This window comes from Coenobita brevimanus, chromosome 104 (genome assembly GCF_032717465.1).
Source record: "Coenobita brevimanus isolate Jiangsu-jjx chromosome 104, ASM3271746v2, whole genome shotgun sequence".
NCBI lineage: Eukaryota > Metazoa > Arthropoda > Malacostraca > Decapoda > Coenobitidae > Coenobita > Coenobita brevimanus.
In genome coordinates, this window is record NC_137057.1 from 13,864,409 (window position 1) to 13,884,223 (window position 19,815).

At 42.1% G+C, this 19,815-nt stretch overlaps 1 protein-coding gene across 1 annotated transcript in view; it reads right to left on the bottom strand.

Annotated features, from left to right (window-relative positions):
- LOC145416010 (hemicentin-1-like) overlaps positions 1–19,815 on the bottom strand; it is a 145,320-nt gene that overhangs the window by 14,669 nt on the left and 110,836 nt on the right. The window contains exon 3 of the mRNA XM_080285110.1: positions 9,340–9,550. Coding sequence (XP_080141236.1) covers positions 9,340–9,550 — 211 coding nt within the window. The remainder of the gene's footprint in view (positions 1–9,339; positions 9,551–19,815) is intronic.

Below are 19,815 nucleotides of genomic sequence, written 5' to 3' on the forward strand. Positions count from 1 at the left end.
TATATATATATATATATATATATATATATATATATATATATATATATATATATATATATATATATATATATATAGTGGAGGGAAAGTTAAGAGTAGGTAAGAGATGGGTAAGAGCTAGGAGGGTTAGGTGTGGCAGGGAGGTTTTGAAAGTGAGTGAGTTGGATAAAAGAGAGAAAATGATAGAGTATCAGGAGAAATTGAAAAATGAGTGGAACGCAGTGAAAGATCAGGAAAATGGCAGTGTGGAGGAGGAATGGCAGTTGTTTAAGAGCGCTGTGGTGGAGCATGAGAAGAGGTGTGTGGTGTGAGACGTGTGGGTGGTGGTGTAAGAAAAGGAAGTGAATGGTGGTGCGAGGAAGTAAGTATGGCTCTGGCTGAGAAGAGACGTGCATATGAAGTGTGACTGCAGAGGAAGGATGAGGTGTCATATGAGAGGTATAAGGAAAAGAGGAATAGAGTGAGAAGGGTCGTGCGCGATGCTCAAGTGGCAGCAGATGAAAGGTGGGGTAGGCGACTGACTGAAATTTTTCAACAGAATAAGAAAATATTCTGGAAGGAGATGAAAAGGGTGCGAAAGGGAGACTCTGGGAAGGAAGAGCGAGTAAAAGCAGAGGATGGAAGGATGTTAATTGAGATGGATGCAGTAAGGAAGAGATGGGCTGAGTATTTTGAAAGATTGTTAAATGTAGAGAAGGAAAGGGTGGCTGAGATTGTGGCGGATGGAAGGGTGCAAGGAATAAATGTGTTGGGAGAGTTGAATGATTCTTTGATCACGAAGGAGGAAGTGGACAAGGCAGTAATGGAGATGAAAACAGGGAAAGCTGCAGGTATGGATGGGTGTGCTGTGGAATGCCTGAAGGGTGGTGGAGTGACTATTGTTGACTGGTTAGTACAATAGTTGATTGTGTGCTTTGTGAAAGGTAAGGTGCCAGTTGACTGGGCAAGTGCTTGTGTGGTCCCATTGTATAAAGGCAAGGGTGATAAGTATGAATGTACTAGCTTTAGGGGTATAAGTCTGTTGTGTGTTGTAGGTAAAATGTATGGTAGAGTGTTAATTATGAGAGTTAGAGAGGGTACAGAGGGAGTGATCGGTGATGAGGAGTGTGGCTTTAGGAGAGGGAGGGGATGCGTGGATCAGGTGTTTGCTATGAGACAAGTGTGTGAAAAGTATTTAGCAAGGATGTGTTTTGGGCATTCATGGATTTAGAGAAAGCGTATGATAGAATTGATAGGGAGGGTTTGTGGACTGTTTTAAGATTGTATGGACTTGATGGTAGGTTACTAAAAGGGGTGAAAAGTTTTTATGTAAATAGTACAGCGTGTGTAAGAGTGGGAAATGCTGTGAGTGATTGGTTTCCCGTGAGAGTGGGGCTGCGACAGGGATGTGTGATGTCGCCATGGTTGTTTAATATTTATATGGATGATGTTGTAAGGGAGGTGAATGCAAGAGTTTTGCGTGGAGGTCTGAGTCTGGTGAATGTTGATGGTGGAGAGTGGAATCTGAAGCAGCTGCTGTTTGCAGATGATACTGCACTGGTGGTTGATTCAGAGGAGAGATTGAGACAGTTGGTAGAGGAGTTTGGAAGGGTGTGTGAAAGGAGGAAATTGAAAGTAAATGAGAATAAGAGTAAAGTGATGAAGTGCACGAGGTTGGTAGATGGTAGGGGGATGAATATAGTTTTGAATGGTGAGTTGCTTGAGGAGGTAGAGTGTTTTAAATATCTAGGGTCACATGTTGCTGTGGATGGAAGAATAGATGCAGAAGTGAAGTTTAGAATGAATGAAGTAAGTAAGGTGCCGGGAGGAATGAAAAAAGTGTTTAAATGTCGTTCACATAGAATGGATGTAAAGAGAAGGCTGTATGAGGGTGTTGTGGTACCGACTGCATTATATGGGGCTGAAAGATGGACTATGGGTTTAGCAGAGAGGAAAAGTTTGAATGTAATGGAGATGAGGTGTCTGAGGAGTATGTGTGGAGTGACCCGTATGGATCGAGTGCGAAATGATGAAGTGCTAAGGAGAACTGGAGTTGTTCGGGAGATGGCTGGTAGAGTTGAACAGAGGGTGTTGCGATGGTTTGGGCATATGGAGAGAATGGATAATGAGCGATTGGTGAAAAAGATAACTAGATCTGATGTGAGAGGTGTAAGGCTGAGAGAGAGATCACGAATCGGGTGGATGGACAGTGTGAAGAGAGCACTAGATGCGAGAGGGATGTCTATTGAGCAAGGAAGAGTGGCTATGCATGACAGAAATAAATGGAGAGAAATTGTGAATGAATAAATGATGACGCAGCCCTGGGGGGATATTTTCCCGCATTTGGTCTGATCAGCTAATCAGGTCAGGTGTGGGTAAGGGGATGGGTCTCTTATTATGTGGCAAGGGTAAACCAGCTCTGCTGTCGGGCCCTGCTGCGGATGTCACTGGTTGCACTGCACAGTTGACCCTCGTGCGGTGTGATGGGGTGAGGATCTGTCCCTTCTTCCCTTTGGGGCTAAGATGCGAATGAATGTGATTGAATGGATGAGTAAATTGGGAGTGTGTCGTCCTGTCTTGGCTACCTCCCTTTTCTTGGGGGAAGCAGCCTAGGTATATATATATATATATATATATATATATATACCTATTCTGCTTCCCCCAAGGAAAGGGAACGGAGGTAGCCGAGACAGGACGACACACTCCCCATTTACTCATCCATTCAAACACATTCATTCGCATCTTAGCCCCAAAGGAGAGAACGGACAAATCCTCACCGCACCACACCGCACAAGGGTCAACTGCACAGTGCAATCAGTGACATCCGCAGCAGGGCCCGACAGCAGAACTGGTTTACCCCTGCCACATCATAACAGACCTATCCCCGCACCCGCACCTGACCTGACTAGCTGATCAGACCAAATGCGGGAGAATATCCCCTCAGGGCTGCATCATCACTTATTCATTCACAATTTCTCTCCATTTATTTCTGTCGCACACAGCCACTCTTCCTTGCTCAACAGACATCCCTCTCGCAACCAGCGCTCTCTTCACACTGTTCATCCATCCTATTCGTGGTCTTCCTCTCAGCCTTACACCTCTCACATCAGATCTAGTTACCTTTTTCACCAATCGCTCATTATCCATTCTCTCCATATGCCCAAACCATCGCAACACCCTCTGCTCAACTCTACCAGCCATCTCCCGAACAACTCCAGTTCTCCTTCACACTTCATCATTTCGCACCCGATCCATACGCGTCACTCCACACATACTCCTCAGTCACCTCATCTCCATCACATTCAAACTTTTCCTCTCTGCTACACCCATATTCCATGTTTCAGCCCCATATAACGCAGTTGGTACCACAACACCCTCATACAGCCTTCTCTTTACATCCATTCTAAGCGAACAACATTTAAACACTTTTTTCATTCCTCCCAGCACCTTACTTACTTCATTCATTCTAAACTTCACTTCTGCATCTATTCTTCCATCCACAGCAAAATGTGACCCAAGATATTTAAAACAATCTACCTCCTCAAGCAACTCACCATTCAAAACTATATTCATCCCCCTACCATCTATGAACCTCGTACAGTTCATCACTTTACTCTTATTCTCATTTACTTTCAATTTCCTCGTTTGACACACCCTTCCAAACTCCTCTACCAACTGTCTCAATCTCTCCTCTGAATCAGTCACCAGTGCAGTATCATCTGCAAACTGCAGCTGCTTCAGATTTCACTCTCCACCATCAACATTCACCAGACTCAGACCTCCACCTAAAACTCTTGCATTTACCTCCCTTACAACACCATCCATGTAAATATTAAACAACCAAGGCGACATCACACATCCCTGTCGCAGCCCCACTCTCACGGGAAACCAATCACTCACAGTATTTCCCACTCTTACACACGCTCTACTATTTACATAAAAACTTTTCACCCCTTTTAGTAACCTACCATCAAGTCCATACAATCTTAAAACAGTCCACAAAGCCTCCCTATCAGTTCTATCATATGCTTTCTCTAAATCCATAAATGCCCAAAACACATCCTTGCCTTTCGCTAAATACTTTTCACACACTTGTCCCACAGCAAACACCTGATCAACGCATCCCCTCCCTCTCCTAAAGCCACACTGCTCATCACCAATCACTCCCTCTGTACCCTCTCTAACTCTCATAATTAACACTCTACCATACACCTTATCTACAACACTCAACAGACTTATACCCCTAAAGCTAGTACATTCATATTTATCACCCTTGCCTTTATACAATGGGACCACACAAGCACTTGTCCAGTCAATTGGCACCATACCTTTCTCAAAGCACACATTCAACAATCTTACTAACCAGTCAACAATAGTCACTCCACCACCCTTCAGGCATTCCACAGCACACCCATCCATACCTGCAGCTTTCCCTGTTTTCATCTCCTTTACTACCTTCTCCACTTCCTCCTTCGTGATCAAGAATCATTCAACTCTCCCAACACATTTATTCCTTGCACCCTTCCATCCACCACAATCTCAGCCACCCTTTCCTCCTTTACATTTAACAGTCTTTCAAAATACTCTGCCCATCTCTTCCTTACTGCATCCATCTCAATTAACATCCTTCCATCCTCTGCTTTTACTCGTTCTTCCTTCCCAGAGTCTCCCTTTCGCACCCTTTTCACCTCCTTCCAAAACATTTTCTTATTCTGTTTAAAATTCTCTGTCAGCCGCCTACCCCACCTCTCATCTGCTGCCACTTTAGCATCACGCACAGCCCTTCTCGCTCTATTCCTCTTTTCCTTATACCTTTCATATGACATCTCATTCTTCCTCTGCAGCCACACTTCATATGCACGTCTCTTCTCAGCCACAGCCATACTTACTTCTTCGCACCACCATTCACTTCCTTTTTTTACACCACCACCCACACGTCTCACACCACACACCACTTCTGCATGCCCCACCACAGCACTCTTAAGCAACTGCCATTTCTCCTCCACGCTGCCATTTTCCTGATCTTTCACTGCGTTCCACTCATCTTTCAATTTCTCCTGATACTCTATCTTTTTCTCTCTTTTATCCAACTCACTCACTTTCAAAACCTCCCTGCCACACCTAACCCTCCTACCTCTCACCCATCTCTTACCTACTCTTAACTTTCCCTCCACCAGGTAGTGGTCAAACATACCTCCACCCTCCCCTCTCAGAACTCTCACATCCAACAATCTTCCTATTACATTCCTAGACACAACCACATAGTCCATCAAAGCTCTATCAACAACCCTTCCACCCTCCTGTCTCACCCATGTATACTTATAAATATCTTTCTTCTCAAACAGCGTATTCCCAAACACCACCTCTCGCTCAACACTCATCGCTATCATTCGTTCCCCACTTTCATTTCTTCCAGGCACACCATGCATACCAACTACGCCTTCAACTGCTACATTTCCCACTCTAGCATTCAGATCTTTCATCATTACCACATTCACATTCGCTCGAAAACTCTGCAGACACTCATCAACATCATTCCAGAAAGACTCCCTCTCTTGTTCATCCCTTTCACTACCAGGCCCATATGCACTCACAAACACCCACAACTCACGTTCAAATTTCGCTTTCACCCACATCAGTCTCGATGACACCTCCTTCCATTCAATCACACATTGCTGTACTTCCGGACTCACTAACAAGGCCACACCTTCTCTTGCCCTTCCTCTATCAACACCTGACAATCTTCCATTCACACTTCCAAACATAGACTCCCCCTTCCCTTTCATCTTCGTTTCACTCAAAGCTAACACATCCAACTTTCTTCTCACAAACATTCTCCCGATCTCCTCCCTTTAAGCCTCAATCGTACTACATCCACGCACATTCATAGACCCAATCTTCAGGGTACGGGGATAACTCCATCTCCCATCCCTTTCTCTGGCCTGTCTCTTTTTAGGAACTAAAAAACAGAGGAGGGGGTCCCTAGTCCCCTCACCCCGCCCCTTTTAGTCGCCTTTTACGACAAGCAGGGAATACGGTGGCAGTATTCTTCCTAACACAACCTGGCCGCAGAGTAGTAGTACCACCCCATAGTGCAGCCAGGTTGTGTCCCCCCCCCCCCGGTAAAGTGTGCGTTTTCGTACACTGAAGAACGAGAGTTCATGCCCCGCCAGGGTAATAAACTTTGGGAGCGTTCATCTCGCCACGTACTGCATTGGCGGATGAAATGGGTGCTGTGGTTGAAGCAGTGTCACATATTATAAAGTATACTTGCACCCAGTCGGGTTTCGTGGGCCGATTACACTTGGTTCACAGACTAAACACACATCCAAAGCCACTTCAGCACTACAGTTACACTTAGAAGCACTTCTCACCCTACAAACAATCTCTACTAGACAGCATAGCCACTTGGTAGAGATACATTGACTGTATCGTCCCCACTTCGGTAGGGATAGGCCAGTCCTGCAGTGGACACTCAAACGGCTGATGAGATGAGATTATATATATATATATATATATATATATATCTATACACGTGTGTGTGTGTGTGTAATTCACCGGGTCGGGTCGGTCAGGATCACTTGATGGTCATGATCGTCAGCTTTTACCCTCCCGGAAGGGAGCTGAGAGCTCATATAGTCCGATCTAAGGGCAAGGCTGTGACCTTCACACACCCACACACCCGTCCCTTTGCTCAAGGGGGACAGTAACCACCCACCTCGTCAGTGAAACTTTTCGCAACCTGAGCGAGGCGCGAACTACCGTCCACCAGTTGGCAGGCGAGAGCGTTACCACTGCACCAGCGAGCGGTGTGTGTGTGTGTGTGTGTGTGTGTGTGTGTGTGACAAATAAAAATAGTAATCCCACATTAAAATTCACATAATACGTCAGGGATATTCCAGAGAACTATGCATAGAAAAACAAAAGTTACATGTATAAAAACAAAATGTTGAGGAAACCTGCTTCCTCAGTAAACGTCATACGTGTACACACGATAAAAAAGGATCGATGCACATTTGGCCTGAAACAAATTGACGCCTCGGACGACAGACTCTTGAAATGTTTGATGAATGTCCACCTTGTCGTCAAACATGCTTACATGTTACAGATAGGTTTCTTGTGACAACTTATGATTGACGTTGTTAATGAATGCATATTCAGATGATAATCAATTAATTTTCCAGACTTCACAAGCTATATTGATCATTTCATATATCATCATACCACTCCTGCGCGATACTTTTTTTTTTTTTACGTGTACACGCCTCCTATACAAGGACGGAGGAGAAAAAGCAAGACCCAGCTCCTGTTCTAAACCTGAAGAGATGTCAAAGGAGAGCATCCTTTAGGGTCTAGACTGTTACACTCAAATAAGAGATGCCACAACAGTCAGTGGGACCAGACAGTCTTCACATTAAGGAGGGGATATTCCCTCTAGGAGATGGCAGTGTGTCAGGCATGTATGGTCGATCCGTAGGCTGGTCATGGCAACTTCCCAGTGACGGGATGTGGCTGTATAGACCCATGAACTAACTAATGCCTTCACCTCTCGTGCTTGCTTGGATCTGTAAGTGTATCCCATGCATACTGCCAGGAGGTCCGGACAACAGCTTTTATCACAGGGAAGTAATCTCTGTAGAGAAGAGGTCTGATTGCAGAATCAAGGGTAGCTGTTGCCCTTGCTGCCTCATCTGCACATTCATTTCCCTGCAGTCCAACATGGGCTGGCACCCACTAAAACTCTTGCCATGACGGCTCACGAGAAGGAGCTTTTCTAAAATTTCCCACACCAAGTGGTGGAGAAATTAATTCCTAGAGCCGCTAGGAATAGTAAAACTAATTACATCGTAGGTAAGGATGATTGAGGACTTGATTTTGGGGGAGACACACATTTACATTTCTGTGAATGTACTGATTAGAGGCCTAATAGATCTGCAAAGCTTGTCATATTCGTTGGTATAGCGAAACTAAATGAAAAGAAAAAAAACGCTTCCTTAGGCCAAGTCATTAATGTTGTCGATTTTATTTTTAATGCAAGAAAGAAGGAACCAAAGGCCAGGAGCCAGCAAACCGTTCCTTCTAAAAAAAAAAAAAATACAAGAGAGAGCCAAATTCAAGATAGCTTCATTTCGAGATGCCTCGACACACTGTGTTTGAAAGACTGGAGGTCATAGGCAGTAGGAAATACAGACAGAGGGAGACAGTTCCAGAGTTGACCTGTTGCATAAATGAAAGACTGGGAGTAACGGTTAACTCTTGCATTAGAGAGTTGGACAGAAAAGGGATGAGTGTTTGTTGCTAGACGGGTGCTACGCGCCCGTCGTAGAGGTGGAGGGATGCAAGCAGACGGTTCAGAGCAGCAGTGACCATTGAAGTTGCGAAAGAAAAGAGATAAAGATGCAACGGTATGGCGAAGAGACAGAGGTTGAAGGAAGCCAGCAAGAGGAAGAGAGTTGATGAGACGAAATGCCTTTGACTCCACCCTATTGAGAAGAGCTGTATGTGGGGAGTCTTCCCACACAACAGAGTTGTACTCTGCACGGGGGCGAATAAAACCCGTGTATAAAGTCAACAATTGTGCAGGGTCAAAGAAGGTACGGAGTCGGCTTAGCATACCTAATCTCTTGGAAGCAGATTTTATAAGAGATGTAATATGATCATTCAAAGATAGGTCCAGAATGAATGAAACCTCAGGCATGTTCAAGACTGATGCGGGATTGAGCTGGATGTTGAACATTAGTGGGTACTTCTGTGGAAGATTTTGTCGGGTTGATAGGTGTAAGAACTGAATTATGATACTACCCTATATTATGGTACTACCCAAACTACCTCATTATAATATTTTTCATGTCTTCGTTTTTACCACTAGACGGTTCCCATAAGCGTACACCAGACGATGGTTGAGAAGGAAATAGAAACAAAATCCGTAGCCTTTTTCTATGTAACAGCAGACACACATATACCACCACCTGTCTTGGAATGTAGTGATCTGGAACTTAATTGTGTCGCTTTAATGACACCCCCCTCCCATTTTTTTTTTTTTTTTTTTTTTTTTTGTTCCGACTATCTCTGGGCGACTTTACTCAGTTCAGAAACCACTTTTCAAAGGGTGATGTTGCAGTATTCGTTCAAAATGTTATAGTTTATTCATATTAACTAGATGGAGATTTTTTTTTGTCATTTTACAACTTATTTTCCGTAGCTCAGTAGCAGGATAACACAATACTGTGGCTTTACATCCTTTCCATGGTACTCTTTCGTGACTAGCATCATATTCTGTTGTTAATCTATTCCTACAACTCGGGATTCAAAGTGGGGAGATGGCCATTTTATGCCTAGTTAAAGTGAACAGGGATTAGTCACCTTGCACAGTGAGGTTGACGGTGTGTGTGATGGGCGGGGTGGTGGAGACCTGACACAGATAGGAGCCCGCGTCGGTCTTCCTCACGTAGTGTATCTTCAGAATCCACTGCTGCCCTCTCGCTGGGTTGACCGACACGAACCTGGCGTCTGAGGTGTACGTGACGGACTTGGTGGTCAGGAGGCGAATGTCCCGCCCCCGCACCCACGACACCTGTATGAAGGGAAGGTTAATGGTGGTGAAGTGCTTAGCGTTACCGGCTGGCTGGAACCCGGCGTCTGGGGTGTAGCTGACGGACTTTGTGGTTTAGATGCAAATGTTCCGCCCCCACACCCACGATACCTGTATGAAATAAAGTACATGGTGGTAAGTTGCTTAGCGTTCTTGGCTGGCTCCAACCTTGTGTCTGGAGAGTAGGTGACGGACATGGTGGTCAGGAGGCGAATGTCGCCTCTCCTCACCCATGACACTTGTATGGAAGAAAGATTAATGGTGGTGGAGCACTTAGCTTTCTTGGCTGACTCCAACCTTGTGTCTGAGGTGTAGATGATACTTTTTTTAGGCTTAACAGTCCGTTCCATTTGATCCAGCAGTCTTCAACATACAACACACTTTAACATGTTACCACTTCGGCATTAATACCCACGGTCCATACTGAATACATGCTAGAATTGTCTCATTCTGGACTGGTGTATTGATATTAACGAGAGAAATTTTATAACACCGATGGGTCAGTATATTCTATATTAGAATTCATTTAATCAAAATGCTCTATGTTCCTGATTGGGATTGAACGTGGGTCATTTCACACAGTAAGGGACTTCCTAAACCACTGGACCACCACCTCCAGGGGTCAATTTTTATCGTACCAATGACACCTGTATGAAGGAAAGGTTAATGGTGGTCAGATGAGGCATTTTTCACACATGGTTGGCATGAATTGGGTATTTAAAATTTGAACTGTGGGTCTGGAATCGGTTATACAACACCTGTATGTTAAACAGAGTTACTGGTGGTCCAGAGCTTAGGGTTTCAAGATTTAGGTCATTAATTTAATAGTTTCGAGTCTAATACCAGGAGAGCACACTGACGAGAGTAATTGTTGACTGTACGAGTAAGAGGAGAGACATTGTTGACAGTACAGACAAACAGACAGACAGACAGACAGACAGAGACAGAGACAGACAGACAGACAAACAGACAGACAGACAGACAGACAGACAGACAGACAGAGCTCAGAGATGACAGACGAACAGAGACAGAGACAGATGAAGTAATAATATACAGACTGATGAAGTATTGTTGAGTGAAGATGAATGGGAGTTGCAAGGTTTGGTGAATGAATTTGGGAGTAAAGTTATGGTGTTTGAGAGGATGAGTGAATCACAGAGTGTGTTAGGTATTTTGATGTGTGTGTATGTGTGTGTGTGTGTGTGTGTGTGTGTGTGTGTGTGTGTGTGCTGCTGAATCTTTACAGCAGTTGTTGGTTCACTGAAAGGTTAATAGGTTTAGGTTGTATGACGATAAAGAAGCAACTGCATGATATTGTGATCCCTACCCTGAAGAATGGAAGCGAGGCGTGGACCTTGCAAGAGGGGAACAAGTCAAGAGTGAGGAAATGAGTTTATTCTTGAGATTGTTTCGTCATAACAATTCCGATTATACATACAGTAAATGGGTTACTCCAATATGTTTTGTCTAAGAGAGAACGAGTTACAGTGCGCTGTTATCCCACAGAGCTCGGAGATGTCAGTTTGGTTAAATTCTTGTCCCCTCGTGACAATTTTTATTCATCTTTACTGAGCCTTTACGAACTAGAGGAGTTAGATGAAGTAATAATATACTGCTGATGATACAGTATTGTTGAGTGAAGATGAATGGGAGTTGCAAGGTTTGGTGAATGAATTTGGGACAGTGTGTAGGAGGAGGAATCTGAAAGTTAATGTAAACAAAAGTAAAGTTATGGTGTTTGAGAGGAATGAAGCCACAGAGTGTGCAATGAGGTTGGATGGTGAGGATATGGAGAATCTGAGTGCATTCAAGTACTTGGGTAGTGTGATGAGTAAGGACGGAACTTTGGGGGATGAAGTGCGTGAAAGGGTACAGCAGGGAAGGAAGGTTGTTGGTTCACTGAAAGCCGTGATGAGAAATAGGGAGGTGAGTATGGAAGTTAAGAAGTCATTGCATGATAGTATTGTGATCCCTACCCTGAAGAATGGAAGCGAGGCGTGGACCTTGCAAGAGGGGAACAAGTCAAGAGTGAGAGCAGTGGAAATGAGTTACTTGAGAGGAGCATGTGGAGTGACGTGGAGGGACAGGTTGACGAATGAAGAAGTGAAGGAACGTTGTGGGGTAGATGTGGATGTGGTTGAGAAGATTAGGAGAAATATACTGAGGTTGTTTGGACATGTGAAGAGAATGGAGAATGAAAGACTGACTAAGAGGGTGTATGTAGGTGAGGTGGAGGGAGGGAGAGGGAGAGGTAGACCGAGGATGAGGTGGAGGGATGGAGTAAGAGGTATATGAGGGAGGGGGGGTGAGTTAGGGGGAGGGTAGTCAAATAGTGGGTGACAGAGCGACTTGGAGGTGTTTTGTCTACGGGCACCCTTTACGGGATTAGGGCGTCAGGCTATAGATAGATAGTCAGTCCAAAATGACTTTCCTAAGTTACATAAGATCATCTGGTAGTAGAGATAATAAAATAAATAAACGACGTCCCCAGGGGCGTACCTAGAGATTTGGGGGCCCGGGGGGGCTAGGTTCTTTGCTGGACCCCCCTCCTGGAGGGGGGCCCCACAAAGAACCTAGCCTTCCTTATTCTCAAAACTTATCTAATATCTCAGCCGGGATTATCGGGATAATAAATATATATATTTTTAAATATTAATAACTAGCTTATAAATTTTTAAGGCTTTTGGGGGTCCCCCTCAACTGGGGACCCGGGGGGCAGTTTCAAACAGCCCCCCTCAGGTACGCCACTGGACGTCCCTCAGATTTTAAAAGTTTATGAGGAACACTTGCAGTAATCTCTCAGGTCCGAGGGTGTAATTTTTACTCAATTTCCGCCATCCACTGACTTTTTTTTTAATCTTCAGTTTTTAGAGTCAGGTGAGTAAGATATCATCATCATCATCATCACCGTCATCATCTTCATCCATTGCAAGTCCACTGCTGAGCAAAGGCCTCCCCAGTTTTCTTCATGAATTCCTTTACTGACTCAGTCTGCTAGGTTTAGTCTGCAGGCTTCTGTATCACATCTCTCCATCTGCTGCCTGGCATTTTTAAACTACGCTTGCAGTCTCTTGGAGCCCAGTCAATTAGTCTCTTGCTCCATCGATTATCTCTACATTCCTGTTACATGACATGCCCATCTCCATTTCTTTTCTTTTATAACCTCTATATTGTCTTTGGCTTTAGTCTGCTGTCTCACCCAAGTTGATGTATTCCTGTCTCTCAGATATATTCCCAGCACTGATGTTTCCAAAGTTTTTTGAGCACGGATTAGTTTGTTTATCATCACTTTTGTCAGTTTCCAGGTTTCACAACCGTACGTCATAGCTAGGATTATACAGTACATTTGTTATATATTTTTCGTTTCATACATACTGGCAACCTATTTTCCATGATGCCTTTAGTTTACCAAAAACTTTCCACCCAGTTGTAATATATATTTTTATTTCTTTTTCATGATTTTTCGGTAGTTTTAGTGTTTGCCCAAAGTAATTGTACAACTCAACGACTTCAAGAGTGTCTGTCTTTTATTTTGATGACGCTCTTTAGTGTATTTGATTTAAACATTGAGAGATTTATTAATGATGTATACAACCTTTCCAGCTCAAATATGTTTCCTAAGATGCTGCATAAAATTGTGTAAAGATTTCAGGAATATTATGATAAATACATATCGCACTGATGGGACAAGTGTGGTAGGGAACTCTAATGTAGAAAGACTTAGAAACAATCACCATAAACCCAATCCCTGCAATGATGACTCTGCAAACTGTATTCTCGGAAATGCCAATTGATTTTTTATTTTCAGTTTACAAAAGGACCTGTAGAGAGAGTGTGATATAATTGCGATAATGGACTGGCCTATTACGCACTTACTAACTGCCATTTGCTAACATTCACATCCAAGTCAGGAAACAGCATTTCAAAAGCATAACTTGTTTAGTATATATATAGTTTGCCTGTGTCCTGACAATGTAATTTATGTCTAGAGACTTTTCAAAATGAATGCATTGGATAGGACCGTACTATCGATATTTAACTTTTCTTACATCTTACAGCTCCTGTATTTTGAATAAAACGTTTAGAGACATCAAAATAAGTTTTATGTCACAGTGTTGGAGAGGGACACCATCATGCGGCACCACAGACATTACTGGGCTGCTACACTGCCTGGTTTTACAAACATTCTTCGACTCACTCAGTGTCGAGTGGACTGCAGGATGAGGGCAAACTTCAACATGCAGTTCACGTTTCGTATGAACTTTCTGCTTGCTGTTGCTGCAATATGTAACTGGAATCAATGAGATGGTATAATTTTAATATGATTCATTAATAATTTTGCTTTCTACTTCAATAATTGTACCACAAGATAATATTCAGCTTCGAGAGAACTTTCTCGTACTCACAGGTTCTCTAACAGTTCCTCGAATACATACCAATTTCCCAATTAATTTACCATATTTCCTTTGTTTAACTCTATACGAGATGCTCTTTAGGCTAGAAATTCTTTTAACTCACCAAGTATTAACTCATGGCATCCGGCATATATTTCCGCCGACCCTTCTACCAGCCGGGCATTTCAGAGAAAATCACCTTTTTTATAACCTTAATATCTCAGCCAATACTTATCCAAAAATAATAAAAATTTTGTGTCATAATACCCATCAATCCTTCGACTTCAAGCTAATGGCCTCAAATTGTGAAGTGAGTGTAGTCACAAAGAGAGAGAGAGAGAGAGAGAGACGGGGGGGGGGGAACTGGGTAACTTTTATTTTTTGCCCATATCCATATGCATGGCTGAGGTGCGGTGGCACAACTAAGGCTTATACTAGCCCTCCACAATAAAAAACACTGCCAAAAGACCACAGTCAACCACAAACACCATTTCCTTGTTGGTTTTTCAGAAGTGTGGCGTGAGTGTGGTTGTGAGAGCAGTTACTATAGCAATGACCTTGAGGCAGGCTGGCTCAGCTCACCAACGCCCACATACGCCTTCTCACCTCACCACCGCGCCACCATGCTTCCACCAGCGCCTTACACACACACACACACACACACATGGAGATATATGTTTGGTTTGAGTGGGAAATATTTTCCCCCAGAGTGGTTGCACTCTTTATCTTTTAAAATAGTTGTCCCTGTTTAAAAACAGAGGAAAACCTGGAACGCATTAATGACTAATCCAAGCGGTTTTATAACCCAGAGCTTACATTCTCTTTAATAATTCTTATTATTAATAAATTAAATGCTACTGCGTTTAACACTTGTGGACAACTATATTGTAAGTAAATGTATATACTTAGGAAATTTCCATTGACTTAACTGTGCTTGTGTGGTGAGTATGAAGTGCCTCACATGAGAAACGAATGAGGGTTTAATACGTATTTACATAAATAAAGGGAATATTTGGCTTTAGTTTAATTAAAACTAAGATTAAATTAAGTTAGATTCACCTTGTATATATATCATGAAGTAATTTAACTGTATTTAGCCTTGTAATTAATTAATAGTTGGCATCCCTACAATCCTATGAGGGAGTAGAGACTCGCCATGTTCATTCATTCTGCTGCAAAAGTTAGTTCAAGTTGCGCGCTGTAAAATACGCACCTAAGGACGCTTGGATGCCCAGGCAACCGACCGAAACATCAGGCTCATCGTCATCTGTTGTCCGACTCTTTCTAGCTAGGTAACCTTTATGATTTGGTCAAAGCTTGGGGAATTAGCTAGAAGATAGGAGAATAATTATTGGTGAGTTGAAATATCAATCACACTCATACTTCCTAAAAGACTTGTATGAATTTACTTGTCATATTAGACTAACACTCGTCAGATAAAGGACTGTATAAAAATTTCTGACATTTTTGGTGCTCCTCAGAGTGAGGAAAACAGATGTGTGCAGAAGCACTGAACGATTTTAAGGTCGCGTTTGTTGGGCATAGCCTATTCCCACGTTCTGTAGAAGTGGATGACGTGGAAATACGTATATACAGAGCTCCAGGTAGAAGGGCAAGTTCCTTTTCTGATGATGAGAGGCTAAATGCCGTATTAGATTGCAAGCATGACCACACTATCATTTTTCTGCGAGGAAATTATATTTATTAAGATGTGGAAGTTAATGAAATTGTTGAAAACATTCTAGCCGTGGTAGGAGCCATTGAAGGTTCATGTAAATCCTCTGTAACCATAACCCTTCTTGAGCCGAGAAACCTACCATATGATTTACCAGTTTGCCATGGTAAGTATAAATTAGTTACCAGGGCCGGAAATAGGAAGCTGCAGAAGATAAGGAAGGGGAAGAATTTTATCCACTTTAATGCAAAGGCTTTCCGAGCAACTCTAAAAGCCGAAGGTATACATTGGAATCATCATGGAAGAGAAGTGGTTCTGCAGAAAATTTTAAACTACTGTACACAGAGTTGAAGAAAGAACTGTTCTATGCTGTACAAGCTTTGGGTGGGCATATGTTATACTAAGACATTAATAGTTCTGAGCTCAGGGAAATATGGGTTATTTGGAAACTGAGTGTGGGAATAAAGATATAACCCTAGAGGTTTAACAACCCAGGGAGTAGGTTTAATACCATAAACCCAATCCTACGCTCCTCAAATTTAAAATAAACAGACAACTACTGAGCTGGGGTAAATTTATGGTTGAAATGAATGGTTAATCTGGTAAATTAGAAGTCAGTCAACATGTCTATTTCCTTGTTACAGAGATCCTCTAGTACTGGGGAACGAGAGCCATAAATGATTGCAGATAATCGTTAGATGAAACACCTCTGTCCAGGGAGATTTTAAATAGTCTCCTGAATATATTAAAGGACAGATGGACTAAGTATGAAGAATGTTTTGTAAATTTAGAAGCAGCCATAGTAAAAGTTGATGATGAAGATCTCATAGAGTCGGAGACTACCAAGTTTGAAGTTAAATTAGAAGAATATTTAACCTTTGTGAAGTTATTAGAGTCAAAATTGGCCGAGACTGCCGTGGAAATACAAGTTGTGGAACAGCAGAGTAAAGCTGTACTACCACAAATTACTCTTCCGGAGTTTGATGGGGAGCGAAACTGGAAATCCTTTTGGGATCAGTTTAAATACTTAGTTCATGAGAGAACAGATCTCCCTAATGTGAGTAAACTAATATATCTGATAGGACAGGTCAAGGGGACGCCTTACAAGTTGATGAAGGAATTACCCGTGGAAGAAAACAATTATGAGGTGGCATTGACTATCCTTAGACAGAATTACGAAGACAGGGAGCAGGTCATCACCCAATTACTGAAGGCTCTAATTGAATTACCCATACCTAAACGTGATTTTGATTCCTTGCAAAATTTTCGGATTGAAATGAGTTGTAATTCAAAGGCTTTAGGAACTTTCGAAGATAAAGCAGCAGATTGGATGCTTTCTAGAATTGTGTCCTTAAAGCTTCTACCAAGAACCAAGGATGCCTTGTATGGTAGGAACCAAAAGAATAATTTCTCTTTTGAGGAGATTGAGGAAGGCTTAATGCAACTCTAAACTGTACCTAAAGAAGAAATAGGTATTTTCCTTAGCTCTTTAAAATCTGAGGGTAAAATATAAAAGACAAGAAATAGACAAGCTGATGAAAATAAGGAGGTGAAACTTTTCATGGTAAAGGACAGGAAGTTTTGTGCAATATGTGGTGAGCAACATTCCAGTGCATCTTGTCAACATTATCCTGATTATGCTTTTAGAGGAGTAAAGCTTCAGGAATTGGGATGTTGTATAATCTGCATGAATTCCGTGGACTACGGAATGTAAAAGGGATCATCATCATAGTGCTTTATGCCCAAGGATGAAAAATGAGGTTCCTAAAACTGCACGTGTCAATATGACAATTGCTAAGGAGAATACGCCAGAAGTAATGCCAGCTACAGTTCCAATACCAGATGTGAAGGTAATGATTGAAAACAGAAACCTATTAGTATGTACTCTTCTTGTTGTTGTTGTTGTTGAAAGATTCCCTGCACATATACTGCAGGCCGGGCCATACATTAGCCCGGTCAGTGGTGTATGGGCTGATTAATAAACAGTAACTGGGGAGAACAGGACCTGGGGATTGCCCAGCACACACGTCCTGTCTCCTGACTGGCTTTGTGGTGTGTGTACTCTTCTTGATGATGATGCTCAGAAAACCTTCATTTCTGCAGACATAGTGAAGAAATTAAGGTTACCTACTATTGGCAAAGTAAATCTAGCCATTATAGGAATGTAAACTACTAAAGAAGCTCAGTCCTTTGATTTAGTTAGACCTATAATACAACCAGGCAGATATAAATGCCGTATAACAGCAGCTGTACTGGATAATATGGAGACAAGTATATATATAAAAGGACTGAAGGAAACCTCTGATCATCTACAAAGCTCAGGGATAAAGTTGGCAAAACGGAATGTAGAATCAGATACTGTGTGTCACATAAAAATGATAATTGGTTCTGATTACTGTGGAAGATTCCTACATAGGACTTTCAAGAAGAATTAGGTAGAGTTGTTCAAGAGTCCAGGAGGTAACCTTATTATGGGTCAGTTGCCTTGTCCAAAACATGTTAAAGGAGAGGCCAAACTAGTAGACTCAGTCTTTGTTACCCCCACACAGTCTTTGATGGTAGCTAGAATAGGTGCAGAACTAGAACCTACTCAGATAAATGACTTGCTGGATGAAAAAATTGAACCTGTACACAAATTGTAGGACTTAGATAGTGCAGGAATAAACTCTGAGGAACCAACCCCTGAAGATAATATAACTTTGGATTTGTATAACCGGTCTGTGGAATTTAAGGATGGACAGTATTGGGTAGGATTACCATGGAAACTAAACCATTCGGAGTTACCAACAAATTACCAAGCAGCTAAGGGTCAGCTAAATTCTCTTCTAAGAAAATTGAGAGATAAACCAGAGCATCTAACCATATATGATAATTTTATAGAGATTCAATTGAAGAACAAATTTATTGAAGAGGAAGAATTCCCTGTTTACCACAGAGAAGTACATTATTTACTACATCATCCTATAAGCAAGGATTCAGTAATTACTCCTATAAGGATAGTTTTCAACTGTAGTAGTAAAGCATCCAAAGGATCAGCTAGTTTGAAAGATTGCCTATACTCTGGACCTACACTAACACAGAAATTATGGAATGTGTTATTATGATTTAGAGAAAAACCTTATGCTTATTGCAGACATTAGTAAGACTTTTCTCAGAATAGGACTGAGAGATGAGGATAGTAGGTTTACAAAATTCCTCTGGCTTCAAGACCCTTAAGGTGAGGATAGTCCACTGAAATCTGTTTCCGATCGGTGCTCTTTGGCTCTTGTGCTAGTCCTTTCCTACTTTGCAACACTTTAAAGCATCATTTTGGAAATGCCAAATGCCCAGAAATAGGGCAGGCTTTTTACATGGATAATTTGCAAGGTGTTGTTGATACTGAGGCAGAAGCATTGAAGGCTTATGAAGTAGCCAATTCCGAATGTGGGAAGGCAAATTTGCCGTTACAGAGCTGGAATACTAATTCACCGTTTTTGAGGAATAAAATACAAGAGGACTAACCAAATAATGACATTACCAAAACTCAAAATGTGTTGGGTCTTAACTGGGATACAAGAGCTGATGAAATAAGTTTGAAACCAATTAAGTTCTCTGATGTCATTCTCACCAAGAGGTCCTCGTTAAGTTAGGTTTTCATGCTATTTGACCCAATAGGTTTTGTCAGTCCTATAGTTATTAGGGGCAAATGTTTAGTACAGGAGGCTTGGCGAGAAAAGTTAGACTGGGACACAGAATTGGATGAGACATATGTGGAACAATGGGAACAGATTAGAAAGGAGTTTGAAACCACATCAAGCATATGTATTCCCAGACAAATAAACAGTAATGAGAAGTCACACTTACACATATTTTGTGATGCTTCTCAAAGGGCATATGGAGCAGTAGATTATTGCGCAGCAGGAGAGGATAGTAAGATTATTACGTCCAAAGCCAAAGTTGTGCCAATAAAAGGAAGAACCCTACTTCAAATGGAATTGGCTTCTATAGAAGTGGGAACTAAATTGGCTGGGTATATAACCACTACTTTTTATACTCAGTTTGAGGATATCTGTATATGGACTGACAGTGAGATTTGTCTTTACTGGATAGGGAGGGAAGACAGTAAATTCCTTTCGTCTGCAATAGAGTGAAGACTATTAAAGGATGTCTTCCAAATTTAAATTTATGCATGTATCCTT